At 36.7% G+C, this 19223-nt stretch overlaps 2 protein-coding genes across 2 annotated transcripts; both read left to right on the plus strand.

Moving 5' to 3' along the window:
• Window positions 1–2868: 2868 nt before the first annotated feature.
• On the plus strand, window positions 2869–11336 carry LOC137082888 (mannan-binding lectin serine protease 2-like). Its single transcript, XM_067448445.1, has 11 exons — window positions 2869–2992; window positions 3323–3521; window positions 3712–3892; window positions 5480–5602; window positions 6188–6381; window positions 6473–6629; window positions 7720–7841; window positions 8138–8213; window positions 10008–10133; window positions 10238–10321; window positions 10421–11336. The coding sequence occupies exons 1-11, from the start codon at window positions 2979–2981 to the stop codon at window positions 11185–11187; spliced, it is 2043 nt and encodes a 680-aa protein (XP_067304546.1). The 5' UTR covers window positions 2869–2978; the 3' UTR covers window positions 11188–11336.
• Window positions 11337–11790: 454 nt separating this feature from the next.
• Window positions 11791–18738, plus strand: LOC137082889 (complement C1s subcomponent-like). Its single transcript, XM_067448446.1, has 11 exons — window positions 11791–11948; window positions 12141–12342; window positions 12553–12727; window positions 13366–13500; window positions 16359–16561; window positions 16643–16787; window positions 16925–17043; window positions 17179–17257; window positions 17338–17472; window positions 17646–17720; window positions 17843–18738. Exons 1-11 carry the CDS (start codon window positions 11923–11925, stop codon window positions 18607–18609), a joined length of 2061 nt encoding a protein of 686 aa, XP_067304547.1. The 5' UTR covers window positions 11791–11922; the 3' UTR covers window positions 18610–18738.
• The last annotated feature ends 485 nt before the right edge of the window (window positions 18739–19223 follow it).

The following is a 19223-nucleotide window of genomic DNA, read 5'->3' on the forward strand; positions in this document are numbered from 1 at the left end:
CATAGAAATGCAATGTAAAAACAGTAAAATATTAATAAATATACTTCATATCCATATCCTTGAATTTATATATATTTTTAAAAACATTCACGACAGATGTTCTTTAAAAATAATAATAATTTAATTGTGGTAAAAAGACTGGATTACTCATTTTGTATACTATTTAGGATGTATATTGTGCCCAGTGGAAGGCAGGCTTGTTCTTCCTCATTGCAAAAAAATAACTAAAATAAATAAATAAATACAAATTGTTATGTGGGTAACAATTACATAGATTGGCCTACAAATATAACATTAAATGAAGATATTGGGTTTGACCCCAGACAATACTTTGTGGGTTACACACCCAAGATTTTCACTTACTGTTATATTTGCATATGTGTAATTGTTACCCAGGTATTTTTTGCAGTGAGGAAGCACACTTTCAATGCGCATACTATTCAACATAAATACTATGTAAAATGAGTAATTCAGTCTATATTTTACAGTATTGTACAGTATAAGTCTTATGACAATGCATAGTGTCACAGGGTGTTTTGGTGTAAGTTCATGTTTTTAAGTTTATCATGTTTTAAGTTTGTCATGTTTTGTCATGCACTTCCTGGTTTTGTCAAGTGTTCCCTTGTCATGTGACTCTATGCCCTCATGTCTTCCCGCCTCGTGTTCCTGTGTCATGTTGTCCTTGGTTTATGGGTAGTTTTTTATTGGGAAATAAATGTCAAAGACTTTATCACATTGTTAAATTAGATTTTCCATATATTTCCACCATATATATTTTCTTGTCAGCTGTAGAGTAATGCAGGGAGTCTTGTGAGAGGTTGTTAAGCCAGCCTATCAGAATTTATTAGTCTCCTCTGATTGGCTGGAATTATGTCATATTGTAACGTTGTGTTGAGCAAGCGAGCAGTCAGAGCGGGTATCGCATCGCAAGCAAACGAGACGTTGAACATGTGAAATATAATGTCGGCACACATCCAAATAAGCTTATTTTAAATAACTATACTGTCACACTATACTGGCACACTATACTGTCCATGTCCAGAAAGGGAATAAAAACATCATCAAAGTAGTCCATATGTGACATCTGTGGGTTAGTTAAAATCTCTTGAAGCATCAAAAATACATTTTGGTCCAAAAATAATATTCAGCATTGTTTTCTCTCCTCAAATAAAGATTTAAACGGTTATGAATCAGCATATTGATTCATGATTCGGATCACATGTCAAACTGCCAAACTTAAGATTCGAATTAACTAACTGATCCATCACATATGGACTACTTTGATGATGTTTTTATTACATTTCTGGACATGGACAGTATAGTGTGCCTACACTTGCATACTTTCTTGGATAAAATATCTTAAACTGTGTTCCAAAGATGAACTGAGGACTTACGGGTGTGGAACGACATTAGGGTGAGTCATTAATGACATAAATTAAATTTCTGGGTGAACTAACCCTTTAAAGGAAGTGTATGTAAGATTGTGGCCAAAATTGGTACAGCAATCATTATCCCCTCTCCCCCTTCCCCTTGACTCAAGGATGCCAGATAAGCTGTAGGATCCAGGAAGAACGTTTGTAGAATTGTAGTGATTACAATTCACATCCTCACCACTAGATGTCGAAAAATTCCACACACTGTACCTTTAAATAATTTTTTCACACAAACTTTTCCTCAGACCCAGAGCCCCTATAGCACACTGTGTTGCTACCCTGACCCTAGCTTTAAAAAAAGAAGCCAAACTTAAAGATCTTTACAACAACAACAACAACAACAGAAGTGGGATTAAAGGCTTGCATTAGACTTCTCTCTGAAATAGTGAACCATTTTACTTCCTTTTTTTGTTTTGTTAAAGCTAAAACACTTTTACTTCCTTTGATTGGTGTCTTATAAAACTCGGCTAGCTCATTCGAAGGCATTTTATAAATATGTGTAACTGAGTAATTGTTAATTTTGCGTTTGTGGAGTTGCATTGAAGAAAGGTCAAGTGTAAACCATATGTAGCCAATAACCTTTCACATAGTACAGTACATTCCTGTTAAACGACATATCAGAATTCAATCAACATGTTTGACACCATTTGACCTTTTTTGTATGGTTGTTACGGTAAATGATTGCTAGAAAAAAACACACAATACAGTGCAGATAACCTCTGCTTCCTCTGTGCCCCCATCTCTCTATTTCCCCTCTGTACCTGCCTTCTTCTCTCACTCTCTTCTCTTCCTCATTTCTAACACCAGATGGCGTTCTTACTCCCAGATCAAAGTGCATGCATAAACAGCAAGCATTGGATGGCAGCCCGTGTATTTCCGGACAAGCACAATTCATGATACAATTCAAGTTAATATTTATTTTAGTAAATATGTTGACTTTTACAGTGAAATTTCTTGAACTGACATAACACTAAAATACACATTAGGAATATAAATGCATTTTTACAGAATGCAAAAGGACTGGGTAAATATAAATAAATAAATTATTGCTTTGTATAATGTAATGTAGTCATTGTATTGCTTGTCAGTATTCTTTATTCGGTACATAAAAGGTAGTGAAGATTAGCAAATGGCTAATCATCATTAATGGCTGTGAAAATTAATGATGAAGAGGCTTTTTTGGAATGGATATTGTTAGGATTGATAAATTGTTAAGTGTTCAAAAGTGTGCATATACATTTCGGGGACCACTGTACATAAACAAAATTACATAAAAAAAATCTTATATATTTGAATAACTGAATAAATAATGTAAATGAGGCTTTTATCTGCCCACAACAGTTTTCTGTCTGGAACAGCAACTATCTTTGCCACAGTTCATCTCAGTCCAGGGTGAACGCCCACTGACAGATATTGAGAAACTTGTTCACTCAAGTATGTTGACTGTTTTTAGGGGGGAAAGGAGGGCTGGAACATGATGATGCAAACAGAGCATGAAAGTGAAAGTGCAGAAACGAGAGAGAGCGAGGTTTAACACTTCTCATCATGATTGTTTTCCGGTATGTATTTCTCCACATGTAGTAATTTTTCCAAATATTTTACAATCCAATGATGTTCACATCATTATCTGTCTATCTATCTATCTATCTATCTATCTATCTATCTATCTATCTATCTATCTATCTATCTATCTATCTATCTATCTATCTATCTATCTATCTATCTATCTATCTATCTATCTATCTATCTATCTATCTATCTATCTATCTATCTATCTATCTATCATCTTTTTCTTGTCTTTTCGGCTTCATTAATTTCTACTCTACTATTTTCTCCCTTATTCTCCATTATGAATTTGTTTATTTCTGCCTTTCGCTCTCCCTGTCCAGTGTTATTTTCCTTCTCCTTTCCTTGTGTGGGTCAGTGCTGTTGGCTGGATGGGTGCAGTCTCCTGGATACCCACGAGGTTATGACCCTGATTCCAGTCTGACTTGGAAAGAATGTGCTCCCACCGGACACAAAATCACACTCACTCTTATACATTTGGACCTGGAAGAAAGCATTGAGTGTGATGACGATTCCTTGAAGGTGTGTTTGAAAGAGTTTTTTTTTTTTTTTGGTTGTTGTCACAAAATGTATACTGTATCTGTGCGCAACTTAAAAGTGCAGTTTTATGTTGAAAGGAGTCTTTGAGTAAAAAAAAAAGAAATTGTTCTACAGTGTTTACATCAGTTATTTATAATTTGTGTCTTTTTAAGTAACAACCACTTTTGTCCAGGTATTTGCAGATGACGAGCTGCTTTTCAATCTGTGTGGACGAAAGTCTATGAAGGAGCTGCAGGCATCTATCAACCCTTTCCTCCACTCCTCCTCTGGTGGTTGTCTTTCTTTTTCATTTGTCGCAGACTACTCGAATCCTGAGAGATACACTGGATTTCGAGGCTTTTATGCCATTCAAGGTGATTAACAGATACTGCCTGCAGGGTAGAAAAGAATATGAGATTATGGGTCATCGAGAATGTTACCTTTGAAATTGCTTTAAAGGAACACTCCACCGTTTTTAGAAATAGGGCTTATTAAACCTCTTTCCTATGTGGACAAATGCATTTTTGTCTCAGTGCATGCATTGTTTTAGTTTGGCAGAGTCGCCGCTAGCTTAGCTTAGCATAATGAATGGAATCCTATGTTGCCAGCTAGCATGTCCCGAGTTAAAGTGATCCAAAAAAACCCCCACCTGATTACTTCTTGTGGCCTCCATTTTCCCAACAAGTACAAATAGCGATGCAGATTAAGACTAGGTGATTTCCTAGGCAGATATTGATTTTGGACTATATTATATGAAAGCACAGGCGAAGCACTGCTAATTGCAGAGATATCACGCAACACATTGCGATCGCTCAACAGCCGGAGGATGTGAGGATGAGAGCCGAGATATCTCTAATTGCGCCCAATTAGCAGTGCTTCGCCTGTGCTTCCCCATAATATAGTCCCAAGTCAATATCTGCCTAGGAAATTGCTGTCTTAATCTGCATAGCTATTTGTACTCGTTGTGAATACGCAAGCTAGCCTAGAAATCTAGACGCACCCTAGCGGCAGCAAATCTAATCTGCCCGCGAGTGTCGTCTAGCAACTCGCAATACTCTTCTGAGCTGTATTCCCCTAACTCTTGCCGGGCCAATCACATCATGTATAGAGTCGGTGGGCGGGGCCATAATGACGACAGCCGAGTTGCGTTTGCGTGCTTCTAGTAAACACACAAACTGTCGAACGGCGGTCTTTCGAAACAGCTTTGACCGCGACTCTGGAAGACTTGGAGTTAAGCTTTTCTCTGAGAAAAGAACAAAGAACGGCACTGAAGTCATTCTTAAGAAGGGAAGATGTGTTCAGAGTTTTGCCGATCGGATACGGCGAATGTTTAATCTATCAACAAGCTCTGTTTCACCTTCGTTGCTCTGGTTGGTTGTAGCGCTATCCTATCGCGTGCAGAGGGAGTTTGAAAGACAACGGTTTATCCCGCCCCTCGGATTGAGCTGTCTATGGTGAGTTTCCAGACCAAACATCTTGATGTGGGTCTGGCTTGTCAGGCTATACGCAGGCCACAAGAAGTAATCAGGTGGGTGTTTTTTTTGGATCACTTTTACCTGGGACATGCTAGCTGGCAACATAGGATTCCATTCATTATGCTAAGCTAAGCTAGCGGCGACCCTGCCAAACTAAAACAATGCATGCACTGAGACAAAAATGCATTTGTCCACATATCTAAATTTAGGAAAAAATATGAATAAGGGGGGCTTGGTCATTCTGTTCTATTTACACTGTTAAAGAGTTGGATTCTCATGCTAAACATGGCCAATGTTTCAAAAAAACAAGTTGGACTCCTCCACGAACTCCGCTGTTTTTGCAAATAACTGGTACAGCGTATCTGACTTTTAATAAATCTAAAGACTCTTGGGGAGATACTACTCTATAGGTATTCAATATTAACATGAGATTGGCAGAAACTTTGTGTGTTATACCCTTTAATATCAAATCCTATTGTCTTTTAGATGTTGATGAGTGTAAGGACCCTGATAATGATTGCACCCAACTGTGCAATAACTACATTGGAGGTTATCGCTGTTTCTGCAGACCAGGTTACATCCTTGACCCCGATAAGCACACCTGCAAAGGTAAAATCCATTATTTTTCCTTATCCTGTAAATCACTTGATTACTTATACAAATAAATACATCGACATGCAATATTCATTTTAGTTTGAAAAACAAACAAACAATTTTATGTGTATATTTTCTTAAAGCTTCCTTTAAGCGCTAAACAATCGTCACCATACTCTATATCTATATATATTATATAAAAATATACTATATATTTTAATAATTGTTGTAATTCTCTAAAAGAATAGGTTCCTTTTAGACATTTATTTCCAGCTGTTGATTGATTAAAACATTGAAGCCCAATTAGAATTGGTGTTGTTGAAGATAGTAAAGAGGTGTCTTTATCTCTTGATCAAAAAATGTATTGTTCAAGTCAGTAATAGGCTTCGATGATGTATAATAAAACCTATTGACTTATAAAACCAATTTTCTGTCTATTTAACAATTTACTTTAAAATGTACAATTTACTCTACCTAATGTGCCAATGGGGGCTTTTCTCAACAAATATTTAAATATATGATTATCTATGATTCATTTGATTAGTAATAAAGCAGGTATAGTGACATGACTTGTTTTCTTTTTTTCTGTCTGTCTGTTAGTTAGCTGTAATGAAGATCACACTGGCTCTCAAGAAGGTGTGCTAAAATCACCAGACTGGCCTGAGCCGTACCCTGAAAACTCTGTGTGTTCTTACACTCTGGCTGTAGAAGAAGGTCTGCAGTTTGAGCTGACGTTCACAGGCGTGTTTGATGTGGAAATGAAAGAGAATGGACAGTGTATCGACTCATTAACTGTATGTTTTATACAATATTTAAATATTGTCTCATTTTCTTTGTATTTCTCCTCATTGACCTTGTCTTTTTTTCTATACCCACTCCTCTTAGATAAAACCTCTCTCTGGTGATGTTAAGAGTAAGATGTTTTGTGGAAGGGATCTTCCTCCGTTCCTCCTCACAAGGTCTCATCATGTTCAGATTACATTCAGGACCGACCATCAAGGAGGATCAAACCGAGGATTTAGCCTCAGCTACAGAGTGAGAGGTGTGGGCCGTGTGGCTGTTGCCCATCATCTTAAAAACTAATCAAGGATATACTGCATATTTAGGATTGGGGGAACCAAATGTAACAATCTGAGAATCTGTCACTGAAAAACCCATTTTGATGGCCTGTGCTGGGTAGATTACTTACAAACTGTAATCCATTACTGAATACAAATTCCATGATGAAGATATAATCTATAAGCCTACATTACACATTTTAGGTTATATAATCTGATTATTTTTAAATTATTTTGACCTCACTCAATGTGAATGTGAAGTGCGTTAAACATATGTCAGGCTTTCTCCAACTGCCGTTTGTGTAGTAACTTCTGGGAGTTCGTAAGTTGATGAAAAGCTTAAAGGTGCCCTAAGAATGATGTGTAACAATATGTTAAATTGTTGTCTGATATCTACATAGAGGGTATGTGGCTTATTTAAGGTCAAAAATTGTCCAGATACAGTTTTACAGTTCCATTTACAACCCTATAAATTGTCCCTAGGCTGTAATGCTCTGTTTTTGATTATTTGGAAGAGTCATGAATTTTAATGTTGAGCTCAGCTCTGATTGGCTTATTTCAGCAGCTCACAGCACACTGCAGTTCAGCTGTTTAGCAAAGCGGATCGTGAGTCCTGACAGTCCTGACAGAACACAGACTGACTGAATGACTCTTTAAGCAGAACATCTCAAATGGAGATTGATAAAATGCAGCTTACTTGTTTATTGGTGTTTTCAGATCATCCGCACGCGCGAGAGAGCTCGCATGCATATGATTTGCAGATTTTATATATTTGGGTAAAACACAGGATAGTATATGTGTTCTTTTCACAGAAAAGCTCTGATTGGGGATTTAAATGACTGAAATCTGGCAACCGCAAGCATGAACGCTCTTCCTCCCTCAGACAAAACCAAAACCAGTGATGACTCGTCTTTTTTCGTCAACGATATTGCATGTTTATATAACGTTAGTCACAATGTAGGCTATGCTGATGTACTCTGAAATACAAGCATGTTGATAGACCACTTATATGAAAATGGAATGAAAAGTGCTGTCAATTGTTTATTTACTTGTTGTTTATTTACTTTCTCTCAGAAATGGATTGTGCTGGACCTGTGACGCCAAAATCTAGTCTGATTTCACAGCATTCTGATTCCAAATATCCCACGGGCCACAAGGTTAAAGTGAAGTGTGACAAGGGATATGTATTAAAATTGGTAAGTATTTCAGGCTGATTTGTTTTTTACTGCCTGAGCTAGAGGGCTGCAGAGTGCAGACTAATGTTATGGGTTTGTTGAGAAACATTTTATAAAATGTATTTTTAAATATAGATTAAAACAAAGATTAATTATTAATAGAAATGTATAAATAAATAATAATAATAATAATAATAATATATATATATATAGTTATGTTAGCTAATAAATTGAAATTTAATTATCTTAAATTTGGATACATAGTCAGCATGTATGGTAGTTTATCAAAACTTTTTTTCAAAAAAAAAAATTCACAGGATGAATCAGCTGAGGTTGAGTATGAATCTACATGCCAGAAGAATGGAAAGTGGAGTCCTGTTATCCCATGTGAACGTGAGAAAATGCCTTATAATGTATTCTTTTCATGCTTTCTAGGAAGACATCTTATATTTGGACCTGATCATTTTCCACCCTCTCTTTGATCCTTAGAATTAAATGGGCTGTCTTCACTGCCGTTCTCCCTATATACAGTTTATGATGTAATGTGGTGTTACAAGCTCACAAAACAGCTGCTTACCACACATTTGCTAAGTCACCATTTAAAACGTGAAACTTTTTGAAACTTTTATGTGGTGGGCATACCAATGGCCAAAAAATGTTTGGCAGCTCTAGACATGGGACAGTATCAAATGTTCAAGTCACAAATTTTTGCTGACGCTTTTACTACGGTATATTAGACTGGGTAAACCCAGGCTGATCTGCCGGCGATTTGATTTTGCCCTGCTTTCGTTACAAATTTGTGGGGACCAGTCACAAACTGGCTTATCCACCTGGCACGCTATAGTCGGGTTTAACACAATGACGGATAGAGAAGCTACAGATCGTTGGTCTGATTGGTTAAAGGACTATCCAATTGCGTACAAAGTCATTTGAACTATGCCCATTTATCATGCCTACCGAGCAGACTCCCAAGACTAATGTTCAATCTTAAAAGATTGAACTTGGTCTGATGATAGACAGACAAACTATATACTATAATATTATCACAAAATATAAATTATTTGCAAAAAAGGTGTTATCATACTATAACAGGTTTAATAACTTTTTTCTAAAAAAACTACTCATTTAACATTTCAACATAAATGCACAAAATACACAAAACAATGCACAACAAATGTTTAAAACAGATTAAAGTGTATAAGAATTATAAAGAGCAGTAGGTAACACTTTAAAATAAGGTTTCGTTAATTAATGCTTTAACTAACATTAAAAATTAGCAATAACTACATTTGTTACTGAAGTTATTACATAAGTTTAAAAAAATAAAATACAACTAATCCTTGTTAGTTCATGTTAGCTCAGGTCCATTAAATAATATGTTTACAACTTTTGGTTTAATAATGTATTAGTAAATGTTGGAATTAATATAAGCTAATATTAATAAATGCTTTAGAAGTATTTTTCATTGTCATTTTATGTTAAATAATGAATGAACAAATGTTAACTAATGGAGCCTTACTGTAAAGTGTTACTGAAATCTAATAAAGAATCAGAACATTTTTAATCAATATCTAGGGCATGTTTTAGTCCAGATTAAAATGTAAAAAATACTTAAGTTTGAAAATAAATAGCCTATTAAATATTTGGTGCTGTGATGAACACCATTACAAAAACAAAAATCCAAATGGCTGTTTGAAATTTTTAAATGCTCTTCAGAAACCAAATACAGTAGCTGCTTTGCTTATGGGGGTTTTGAAGGGTAATGGCTGCACTTCAGCTGTTCCATCATTTACTGTCAGAAAGTGAAAGTGCATATTCATTTCATTGCTTCTTCTTGCCATGCTTCTCATTCCCGTTGGGGTTGTTTACATCAAAGTGCTTGCATGCCTCTTTTTGATGCAGCACAAGCAGTGTTGTAGATTTAAACCGGTAGATGGAAAAGTATTCTTAAAATACATTCTAAAAATCTGAATAATTTGTAATAAATAATTATTCACAATTTTGAAGTGCCCACAAAAACAATACTAGGTTCATTATCATTCACAATCAATTGTATAACTGTATATCGTAGCTCATTCAGTTTCTAGACACATCCAAAATGCTTTTTTTTTTTTGCATGAAGCTGAAAATTGTTAGTCATTTAAAATAATAATAATAATAAAAAACTCTTCTTGTTTTTCTCCTCAGCTGTGGATTGTGGCAGTCCAGATCTTCCTGAATTAGTGGAGCTATCAGAAAAAGATCCTCCAACAACGTATCTGAAACAAATCAGTTTCAAATGTAAATCTCAATATTATCAACTGGACAAAACTGGTGAGATGTGTATGGTTTATGTGAACATTATTAGTGTAATTCTTGATAAATGACTAGTTCATTCCACATCTTTATCTGACTTTGTCTGTCTTCCCTTTCCTCAGGTAATTTTACCTGTAATGCTGAGGGTAATTGGGTCTCTGAGAGTGGTCAAAAATTAACAGAAGATTTGCCTAAATGTGAACCAGGTACTCAGTCATCCTAAATACACATATAAACTCAAATAATATTGGTTATCTTTCATATCTCTTTTTACAATATTTCCCGTTTCTGTCTCTCTCTTTCAGTGTGTGGAATTAATTCAGATGTGGCTTTTGGAGGCAGAGTCTTTGGTGGGAAGCAAGCACTTCTGGGGCAGATTCCCTGGCAGCTCTTCCATAAGTCATCTCCCAGAGGTGGTGCATCTCTGATCAGTGATTACTGGGCTCTAACAGCTGCTCATGTAGTGGATGGATATGAAGAAACAACAATGAATTGGTTAGGGGGAATAACTGATGGTCAAGACAAAAACCCAGTCAATATGGAGACAGAGAAGATAATAATTCACCCAAATTATAAAAGAGTTGGTAAAAGAGTTGGTACAGAAAAACCAAAAAATCCAGAAAACTTTGATAATGACATTGCTCTAATCAAAATGTCTGCCAGGGTGACACTAGGTCCAAACATCAGGCCATTGTGTCTGCCAAACAAAACAGATGAACCTGTGGCAGAGGGCACAATCTCAGGTTTTGGAAGATATGGAAAACAAATGAGTAGATATCTGCTTTATGGACTTGTCCAGATATATCAACTTGAAATGTGTTCTTCTAGAGGTCTTCCTGTCAGCTCTAACATGTTCTGTGCTGGAGGAACCAGTGTAGACAGTTGTAAAGGTGACAGTGGGGGTCCTTTGTTTTCCCCCAGTTTGGGCTATGGGTCTCTAGACAAGCCTTATCGTCTTGCAGGCATTGTATCATGGGGTCCTCTTGAATGTGGAAATGAAAGCTTTAAGGGCTACTATACTAAAGTCCAAAACTACCTGGATTGGATCAAAGAAACCATTGAAAACAACTAACATCAGCACACTAAAATTATATTCACCTACACCAGTTGTTATTATAATGCACATCAGAAAAGACTCTATCTACCATACATAATCTGCTAAATGATTCAAGTTTTATACTCCCCAATAAAACCATTTTCACATATAAAGACATTCAGTCTCTTTTGTACTTGTTGCAAATGTTCACTCTTTTTTGCCTAATCTGAATAAGATTTATTTCATGAGTAAACCAGCATGATAACAGCTCACAGGTTTCCTTAGCCTTCCACATCTCTTTTTCTTTTCCATGGCTTTTCCATGCTTCGTACTCTTGCCTTTCTAGATTTGTCTTACTCTTCAGCCAAATCAAATAAACCTGTTTTTATTGTGACTTTTTAATTAAACTCAATGCCCACTTACAATGCCAAAACAGGAGATATTAATGAATAATGGTTTATATCCTCAAAACTGTTTTATAGACACACTTTCTTTTTAACTAACAAAGATGGAAACAATCTGTAAAAAAAAAAGATCCATAAAAATTATCTCTGTAGACTTTAGCCCTTAAATGTTTGAGGGTTTACGGGAAAAGTGGTCATCTCTCTCTCTTTTCTGCCATAGCCAAATCAAACAAGTTTACCTTTTTTGATGACTTTTAGACTCTTGTTCTCTCATTTGGGATTGTTACCAAATGCACTTCATCCCAAGAAAAACCCATGACTGCATTAGCACAAAAGTGATACAGCTACTGACATCTGCGTATCTGTTATGGATGGAATACATCTAATAATTTGGTACGTTTTTATATTTAAATCTTAACATTTGCATATAAATAATTCAATTGTGTGATTCATTTAATAACAATTATCGTTGGACACTGACAATTCTTAACCATCTCAGAATATCCCGTGTCCATTTACTGAATTCTTCCAGCATGACACAATTGTTATTTTTCTGTTTTTTTTTTTACTCAAACACTGACCCAGCCTGCTGTGGGCATGTGTGAATGTGTGTGAGTGTGAGCCGCCCATGTTTGGAGAAGTGTCTTCACCACAGTACCCTCAACCGTATCTAGCGAATATCCAAGAACAGTGGGACTTGGAAGTGCCTCAAGGCTACCAGATCCAGCTAACGTTCAATCACCTGGACATTGAGCCCTCTCCAAACTGCTACTATGATTCTGTCTCGGTTAGTGATGCTTTAGCTTACATGTTGCGCAATCCATATGTTATACTGTGTTGTGGGGGAACATCTCCCAAAAAAGTAACGCTCTATGTACTAGATGTGAATTGGATGTGTCATGATTGTGACTGTATTCGCTTTGGCTTTAGTAAGTCATTTATTTAGCAGGACATTTCGTTTCTAATACCTCGGCACATGTGGTCCTTTTATGTTCAGGTGATGTCTGATGAAAAGGTTCTGGGAAAGTTCTGTGGCCAGAATTCCACAGACAGGTTTCACCCTGGTGACAAGCCCATCTTGGCTCCAGGTAACCGTCTCCAGCTGGTTTTTCTAACAGACGACTCAAATCATGTGTCACACTTGGGATTCACTGCATTCTATCAGGCTGTTGGTGAGTTATGTTGAAGCATATTACAAACAATTTAGCGTTGTCTACATATGTTTTCTCCTAAACGTTCTATCAGGATGTAGAACATTCCGCTTTTAGTATTTTAATTAAATTCATTTAACAGCTCGGTCCTTGAATTTGATCGGCTTTTAGCAGTTTGCATCACTCCATGTCTATGTTTTTGTGTTCAATACAGACTGTCAGTTGGATATTTTCCATCAATATATTTTTGAATTGTGAGATATTGCAATAAATAAATAAAATGCTGTATTAAAACACTAAAATGTGCATAAAATCTGTTAAAGGTAATTCAAAAATGTGTGCGCTCAATTAACACATATATATTTTGTAATCAAATAAGACGATTTGTGCATAAACTAAGATGGAAACACATTTAGTTCTACCGACTTAATGGCATTTCCAAACATCAGGCATCTGAGGCGCAGGTAATTTATTATGTTTGGAGAAGAAGAAAAAACACATTGGCTTAACCAGTTGCAACTTCCAATTTTATTATTGATACATACATTGCACGAGTTTCACAACAGCACTGTTGCTCATGGCCTGTTATGTTATTTATTAAACACTATAATCTTTTGTGTACATCTTTTAACAGTTTATATCCTTACTTGTTCCCTTAGACATAGATGAGTGTTCATCCTCCAGTGTGGTAAAAGATCCACCATGTTCACAGATATGCCTCAACACTCTTGGCTCCTACCTGTGTGCATGTCATCACGGTTACACGCTAAAGACTGACCATCGCACCTGCGCCTGTGAGTGTGTTCAAAAATAACAGCCCAGGTGCCATGATCTTTATGTTTTCAGCATGCTTTTTGTGCGGATTATAAAGGTTGGTGATCGCTTTTAGTTTTCTAAAAGGTGTTACATTTTTTGAAATGCAATGCATTTGTTTCAGTGATGATTTTAAATAGTTTATTTCTAATTTCTGATCTATTTACAATTTTAATATAACTTTCTGCATTTAATAGTTGCATTTTAATGTATAGTTATCAAAACAATATAATAATAAAAAACAATTCAGTTATATTATTAACGTTATACATAAAAACAATATAAACACCAAGGTTGTCATTGTTAACCGAAAATAAAACTAATACAAATATTTGTTATTTTAAATAAAGCTGAAACAATAATATAAATATTAGATGAAAACCTTAAAGGGTTAGTTCACCCAAAAATGAAAGTTCTTGCATTAATTACTTACCCTAATGTCGTTCATCATCACCCGTAAGACCTCTGGTCCTCTTCAGACACAGATGAAGATATTTTTGTTGAAATCCGATGGCTCAGAAAGGCCTTCATTGACACCAATGTCATTTCCTCTCTCGAATCTTTGTTTTAAAATCGGGCTATGGTCAGAAACAATGCTCAGGTAGGCCGTGGCATTTAAACGATGCCCACTTGGCACTAAGGGGCCTAAAGTGTGCCATGAAAACATCCCCCACACCATTACACCGCCACCACCAGCCTGAACAGTGGTAACAAGGCATGATGGATCCATGTTCTCATTCTGTTTACGCCAAATTCTGACTCTACCATCTGAATGTCTGCACAGAAATCGAGACTCATCAGACCAGGCAACATTTTTCTAGTCTTCAACTGTCCAATTTTGGTGAGCTTGTGCAAATTGTAGCCTCTTTTTCCTATTTATAGTGGAGATGAGTGGTACCCGGGAGGGTCTTCTGCTTTTGTAGCCCATCCGCCTCAAGGTTGTGCGTGTTGTTGCTTCACAAATGCTTTGCTGCATACCTCGGTTGTACTGAGAGGTTATTTCAGTCAAAGTTGCTCTTCTATCAGCTTAAATGATTCGGTTTATTTTCCTCTGACCTTTAGCATCAACAAGGCATTTTCGCCCATATGACTGCCGCATACTAGCCTTACAAGCCAGACCCACATCAAGATGTTTGGTCTGGAAACTCACCATTGACAGGGCTCAATCCAATCTTTGTTCTTTTCTCAGAGAAAAGCTTAACTCCAAGTCTTCCAGAGTCGCAGTCAAAGTTGATTCGAAAGACCGCCGTTCTTCAGTTTCTGTGTTTACTAGAAGCAGCAAGCGCAACTCGGCCCATCATTATTATAAGCCCCGCCCACCGACTCTATACACAATGTGACTGGCCCGACCAGAGTTTGGCGTTTACACCTCAGAAGTGTATTGAGAGTTGCTAGATGACACTCGCGACAAATTAGATTTGCTGCCGCTAGGGTGCGTCTAGATTTTTAGGCTAGCCACATACTGGATGTGTTTCTCTTTTCACACCATTCTTTGTAAACCCTAGAAATTGTTGTGCATGAAAATCCCAGTAACTGAGCAGATTGTGAAATGCTCAGACAGGCCCGTCTGGCATCAACAACCATGCCACGCTCAAAATTGCTTTAAATCACCTTTCTTTCCCATTCTGACATTCAGTTTGAAGTTCAGGAGATTGTCTTGACCAGGACCACACCCCTAAATGCATTGAAGCAACTCCCATGTGATTGGTTGATTAGATAATTGCATTAATGAGAAATTGAACAGTTGTTCCTAAAAATCCTTTAGGTGAATATATATATGCCTAAACCTAAAATATAGTTATAATAATTATAACACACACACACACACACACACACACACACACACACACACACACACACACACACACACACACACACACACACACACACACGTCGTGTTTCCATGTTTTATGGGGACTTTCCATAGGCGTAATGCGTTTCATACTGTACAAACTGTACATCCTATCCCCCTACACTGCCCCTGCCCCTAAACCTACCCATCACAGGAAACATTCTGCATTTTTACTTTTTTTAAAAAACTCCTTCTGTGTGATTTATAAGATGTTTTCCTCATGGGGACCTAAAAATGTCCCCACAAGGACAAGGATTTCGGATATTTTGTCCCCATAACGTAGGGATTACCAGGTCTCACACACACACACACACACACACACACACACACACACACACACACACACACACACACACACACACACACACACACAAACAAACACACACACTAGTAGTAGTATTTTATATATATATATATATATATATATATATATATATATATATATATATATATATATATATATATATATATATATATATATATATATAAATTGATTTAAAAAATATTATTTAAAAAAAATTAAATGTCAAAAGGACATAACACAATCCCTAAAAAGTAAACTAAATTTAAAATGAAAATGGGTAAATGCTCATTAAAAATATTAATAAAAACTATCATAGTATATAAACAATACCAAAATACCACTGATATACTGTAAAGCATAGTCTAACTTTACATCCAGCTGAAAAAAATAACCTATAGACCTTATATAAGTTTATGGACCGTATGTACTTTCCAATGTTACGTTCGTTGTGTTCTTTCTTTTGTATTTTATTTGTATTTCCCCAGCACGAAGGTAAGATACAAATTTATCAAAGAACCACTCATTTTAAAATCTTCCCGGTCTATTGACATTTGTTATAACATTACTCTTCGACAGCGATGCCATATAAATATACAAGACGTTAAAAAACAGACGTTCAAAGACAAAATTCTAAAGATGCCTGCTCGCGTGTTTCTTTGCTGCATAATGCCACCCTTTGCTAGTGGACTGTGGAGGAGGGGTGCACAGTGAACTAGAGGGGACCATCTCCAGTCCTGGTTACCCAGACATATCCCCGCATGATCTGGACTGTGTCTACAGCATCTCTGTGCAGCCAGGTTTCATTATCACCCTCAACTTTAGCCAGACCTTTCACATAGAGCAAGTCTACAATCAAGGACCAACCTGCCTCTTTCACTGGTTGCAAGTATGTTTTGCTATAAACAACTATTTTTTAATATTTTTTTTTATATTTTATAAATTATTTTTGCTTTTCGTTTTTTCTCAGGTGTCTGCCCTAGGAGAGGATAAGAAGTACTGCGGAGAAATAAGCCCTGGTGTCCTTAACACGGGCACTCACTCTGTCCAGCTGGAGTATCACACCGACAGATACGGACAAAGCCAGGGGTGGAGCTTACGTTACACCACACAGAGTGAGAGAGGGAAAAATATGCTCTTTCATTATTAAATGTTTTTCCATGTGAATGTCAAAACACTGACAAATCACTATAAATCTTCAATAATCTTTGCTAATGTTTATTAGTCTGATGTCCTCACATCTCTCTTAAAGGGGTGGAGTGTCCACATCCGGGCAGCATCAGCAATGGAAGAGTTAGACCATATTTTCCCCAGTACTTGTACAGAGACTACATTCAAGTACACTGTAACCCAGGATACAAGCTCATGATGGTGAGATTGATGTAAAAAAGTAATGATAAAAATCATGCTGATGGTAAAACAAAAACAATGTGTTTTGTAGAGTAAACTAGGAAATCTGGCGATTATGGCCTAAGCAATCATGTGACATGAATTCATTTTTCCCAGGGAGAGAAAGAGATTGCAAGTTTTAAGTCCATGTGTCAGAGTAATGGACAATGGCATTTGACACTGCCAGAGTGCAAGAGTGAGTAAATGCACATTACCTGATTTAGCATTTTGCGACATTTCATCCATTCGTCATGTTGTTCCTATGTGTCATTGCAGTTATTGACTGTGGAGATCCAAAGCCGCTGCCAAATGGACATTTTCAGTTTATCAGTGGTGAAAACAACAATTATCTCTCTGTCATAGAGTATCACTGCAATGAGCCTTACTACAGATTTAAGGATGCTCCTAAAGGTCAGATACTGTACAAAAATTCAGTTTTATTCTTGTGATGGACAAATCCTGACTTTTTGAGCTAATTTTCTTTCTTTCTTTCTTTCTTTCTTTCTTTCTTTCTTTCTTTCTTTCTTTCTTTCTTTCTTTCTTTCTTTCTTTCTTTCTTTCTTTCTTTCTTTCTTTCTGTGTAGTAAGATATAGTTGTTCAGTCAACCGGAAATGGACAGAAGACAACAACATTGATGTTATTCCTCCTTGTTATCCTGGTAATAATTGTGGCTTGATAGACAGATAAATTTTTCTTAACTATTGTTATTTAACTTTATTTTTTACTCGCATATATAGGTACATATTTATATATATATATTTTCTTTTTAATATATTTTAGTGTGTGGAATGAATACAGAGGTTTCTTCTGGAGGCAGAGTCTTTGGTGGGAAGCCAGCACGTCTGGGGCAGATTCCTTGGCAGCTCTTACATAATACATATACCAGAGGTGGTGCATCTCTGATCAGTGATTACTGGGCTCTAACAGCTGCTCATGTAGTGGATGGATTTGAAAATTACAATATGACTTGGCTTGGAGGAATAATTGATAACGAGTACAAAACCCCAGTCAATATGGAGGCCGAGAAGATCATTATTCACCCAAATTATCATAGGGCTGGTCATGGTGGTATTCAAACCAACTTTGATAATGACATTGCTCTGATCAAAATGTCTGCCAAGGTGCCACTCGGTCCAAACATCAGGCCAGTGTGTCTTCCAAACAAAACACATGAACCTGTATTGGAGGGCACGATGGGTACAATATCGGGTTTTGGAGGGTTTGAGCAGCGCTTAATAAGTAAACGTTTACGTTATGGGCATGTTCAGGAATATACTCTTGACAAGTGTGAATCAGGGGATCTGACTGTCACTGATAACATGTTCTGTGCTGGAGATGATGTTAAAAGTATTGACAGTTGTAAAGGTGACAGTGGGGGTCCTTTGTTCTTCCCCATGTTGGGCTATGGAACTAAAGAGCAGCCCTACGAGGTGAGGGGCATTGTGTCGTGGGGTCCTGAAAGATGTGGTAATACAGTCTCTAAAGGTTTCTACACAAAAGTGCAGAACTACCTGGACTGGATCAGTGAAACAATGGCAAATAATTAGCATACACTGTGCAAGTCAAGACAATATCAGTGTTTAATGATACGATCAGGTTCAATAATGTGCATAATGAAAAAAAAAGTGTTTTGTATTTCAGGCAGGCAATTTAAATTAAATGAAACTGGAACCTTTTCTGGAGTCTAACTGGAGTCTTTTCAGATTTGTCGCTTAAAAATAAACTATACCTCCCTCTGCTGGGTTAAAAATAAAGTTAGTAACACTTTACAATACATGTGCACTAATATGCATTAAAGGGTTAGTTCACCCAAAATGAAAATTATTTCATTAATTACTAACCCTTATGTCGTTGGACACCTTTAAGACCTTCGTTCATCTTCGGAACACAAATGAAGATATTTTTGTTGAATTCTGATGGCTGAAAAAGGCTTCAGAAAGGCCTCCATTGGCATTCAGTATATTTCCACTGACCCATTCACAAGACCCATAAAGGCACTAAAAACGTCGTTACAAAGTCCAACTCACTACAGTGGTTCTACAATAACTTTACAATGCGGCAAAAATAGTTACTGTGCGCACACAAACAAAATAACGACTTTATCCGCCAAGTTATTGACGTGAACTTGACGCATGCGCGAGAATATGACGCAGGTACACCG

This window comes from Pseudorasbora parva, chromosome 7 (assembly GCF_024679245.1).
Source record: "Pseudorasbora parva isolate DD20220531a chromosome 7, ASM2467924v1, whole genome shotgun sequence".
Taxonomy (NCBI): domain Eukaryota; kingdom Metazoa; phylum Chordata; class Actinopteri; order Cypriniformes; family Gobionidae; genus Pseudorasbora; species Pseudorasbora parva.

Coding starts and splice junctions, on each gene's coding strand:
- LOC137082888 (XM_067448445.1), top strand. Junction 6,382..6,472: donor AGTGTATCGACTCATTAACT/GTATGTTTTATA, acceptor CACTCCTCTTAG/ATAAAACCTCTCTCTGGTGA. Junction 10,134..10,237: donor TTATCAACTGGACAAAACTG/GTGAGATGTGTA, acceptor CCCTTTCCTCAG/GTAATTTTACCTGTAATGCT.
- LOC137082889 (XM_067448446.1), top strand. CDS start 11,923: ATGGATGGAATACATCTAATAATTTG. Junction 12,728..13,365: donor TGCATTCTATCAGGCTGTTG/GTGAGTTATGTT, acceptor TTGTTCCCTTAG/ACATAGATGAGTGTTCATCC. Junction 13,501..16,358: donor TGACCATCGCACCTGCGCCT/GTGAGTGTGTTC, acceptor ACCCTTTGCTAG/TGGACTGTGGAGGAGGGGTG.